Source organism: Antrostomus carolinensis, unplaced genomic scaffold (assembly GCF_000700745.2).
Source record: "Antrostomus carolinensis isolate BGI_N321 unplaced genomic scaffold, ASM70074v2 scaffold33595, whole genome shotgun sequence".
Classification (NCBI taxonomy): domain Eukaryota; kingdom Metazoa; phylum Chordata; class Aves; order Caprimulgiformes; family Caprimulgidae; genus Antrostomus; species Antrostomus carolinensis.
Window position 1 is genome coordinate 57 of NW_010316276.1, and position 2717 is coordinate 2773.

The 2717-nt window shown below is 43.8% G+C and overlaps 1 protein-coding gene across 1 annotated transcript in view; it reads left to right on the forward strand.

The window, feature by feature from the left end:
* Positions 1-242: 242 nt before the first annotated feature.
* LOC104525161 (forkhead box protein K1-like) overlaps positions 243-2717 on the forward strand; it is a gene marked incomplete at its 5' end in the record, with an annotated part of 6238 nt that continues 3763 nt past the window's right edge. The window contains one exon of the mRNA XM_010168236.2: positions 243-524. Coding sequence (XP_010166538.2) covers positions 243-524 — 282 coding nt within the window. The remainder of the gene's footprint in view (positions 525-2717) is intronic.

The following is a 2717-nucleotide window of genomic DNA, read 5'->3' on the forward strand; positions in this document are numbered from 1 at the left end:
CTAATTTTTTTGTGCTTATTGTGGTTTTTGTTCGCAGAAATGTGCTCAGGTGGCAAATAGGGGTTTTGTAAGTTAGGAAAGAGAAGATTGAAGGTGGTATTTTTGAAGCCCTGTTTTTTGTTCCCTATGCATACTCCTGCCAATGCTGAAGGACTGAGTATTGAAGATTAGAAGTGCATAGGTTAAATTAATGGAGACATTTTTGCTTCTTCTATTAATGTATGCTTCTCTCTTTTGTTTAGGATCTCCAGTCAGTGCCCAGCCAGTGATTATGGCTGTTCCTCCCCGACCATCTACTCTAGTGGCAAAACCAGTTGCATACATGCCAGCTTCAATAGTGACTTCTCAACAGCCTTCATGTCATGCCATTCACGTAGTTCAACAAGCTCCTACTGTTACAATGGTCCGAGTTGTGACCTCCTCTGCAAACTCTGCAAACGGATACATCCTCACAAATCAGGGCACAGCAGGAGGAGCTCATGAAGCTGCAGGAGCAGTGTTGGACTTAGCTGGTGACCATCGAGGTAGCTTTTCACCTCCCTTGCTACACCATTGATAAGTCTTGAGCAGGCTTGGGGGGGTGGGTGATCAAACACTGTTTCACTCACTGGGTGCTCAGCCCTTAGTAAAAGATGTTTCTCCAGGTAAAAAGTAAACCAAGTAAGAACTCATCCATTTGATGTCTCCACCAGTGGGCAGGACAACTGTGCTCCTTTGTCTCCTGTGGGGAGCAAATCTAACAGACTTTGGAGGCTGAAGAAACATGCAGTGCTTTAAATATTTATGTTATTCCCAATATCAATATTGTGCCTGTGTATTGGTCAGCTGGATGTGCTATGGAAATGTGTGCTTTTTCTAGCCAGAAGAGATGGCCTGGGAAAAGCTGAAACTCTCTGCTTCAAGATGGCCTTGTAAAAAAAAATGACTGAGCCCTTCTTTTCCACAGGCCTGGATTCCTAGAGGAAAGCATGTGCTTCTGGAAGTGCAGGCAGTGTCCCATTAAAGCAATCTTCAAAAACCAGTTACAACAAAGGCCTCTCTTTTCCTAAGCTGGAAATTCCAGCCTTGAGGGATTTAGTGAGTTAAATATTCTCTTGCTGTGATCTAGGCAACGCCTTGTCTGCTCTGCTCGCCATTTCAGAAGGGCTTACTGCTGCAAGATAGATGTGTGTTGGACCAGCAGCAAGACTGGTTACTCTGATTGCTTTTATGTGGGCAGTGGGACACTGGTTCTTCTCTTAAGAGAAAGAAAAAAATGACAATGACCTTCCCCTCCAGCAGTAGTGGGACCACTGGCATATTTAGTTCAGCCCTGGTTATCCTGCTGGAGTGTCACTTGCATTCTCTATAAAATTCCTGTCTGGATCCCATGAATGCTCCTGAAGCACTAACAGTTGCAGTTCCTTACGTGTCACCTGCTCCCTTCTTTCATTCACTAATTCTTGCTGTCACTTGTTCTTTCCCTCCTTGTCCGTCTCTTATTCCCACTTATATCCTTTTCTAGTTTCTACCACCCCTTTGTTTTTTTTCCTGGTTTCTCCATTTTCCTTCCTAATCTCCCTGCTTTCCTTGCCTTTTCTCTCCCCACTTCCCATCAGCCTGCCTGCAGGTCTCAGCTCAATGTTTGTGTCCCATCTAACTCCACTCTTGTGGTCTTCCAATGGGAGAAGTCTTCTCTTCCTACAGCACTAATGAGTTTGTACTTCCTCCCTGCCTCCTCTGCTTTGAGACCCACAGAGCCTCTGGAAGAGCAGCTCTCTTCTCCTGCATGCCCAGCGGGAGGCTGTCCTGTATCTGTTGCTTACCTGCTGAATTGACCCCTCACATGTCCTGGGAAGTGAGAGAAGGGGTTGAGTGCTCCCAGTTATCTCTCTCCAGGAACTCAGCCCTCCATTTATTTCCCCCCCCATCCATAATTCCTTTCTGTACTTCCATAGCTGGCAAAACCTTGCCATTGTGGTAAGACCTCCTTGTAAATCAACCTATGTGCAGGTCTCACGGCAAGCTGTTGCAGACTTTTGGCTCCAGGCCTTGTTTAAGATCTTAATGCCTTCTCCTGCTGTGTGGTATTGAGAGTCAGGCCAATTTGCCTGTAATTACAAAGTAAGCTATGAGATTTGCAGTGACTGCTGTCCATATCGCAGCTGTAAAGTGACAATAAGGGAGATGATGCCTTTTTAGGACAAAGGGTCAAGTTTATGATCTTGATTTTATTTTTTTTGGCTGAGTGGCTTATGCTGTAAGAAAAATATTGTTAATATTTGTAGAGTATATATGTGCAATAGAGAATATTTTAATGTTTTCAAATATTCATCCCTGACCTTGTGATATGCTTCAACATGAGCATTTCAGAAGGACTAGTCTTCCCTATTCTGATAGAGTATATATGTGAAATAGAGAATATTTTAATGATTTCAAATATTCATCCCTGACCTTCTGATATGCTTCAAGATAAGCATTTCAGAAGGACTAGTCTTCCCTATTCTTATGTCCCAAATAGTAGTGTTCTTGCCCTAATGAGCAGGATGAGTGAACCATTAACTTCTCAGAGCTGACTACACAGTATGAATCAGCCTGCAGAAAGTATGTGTGTGTGTGTGTGTGTGTGTGTGTGTGTAGTCTGATCTCCCTAAGATCTGGGCAGTTCTCACAGTATTAGCCCTCTGGGAATACTCTCAGCTCCTTGAAGCCCATATACGTTACTTTTGTGACTAAGC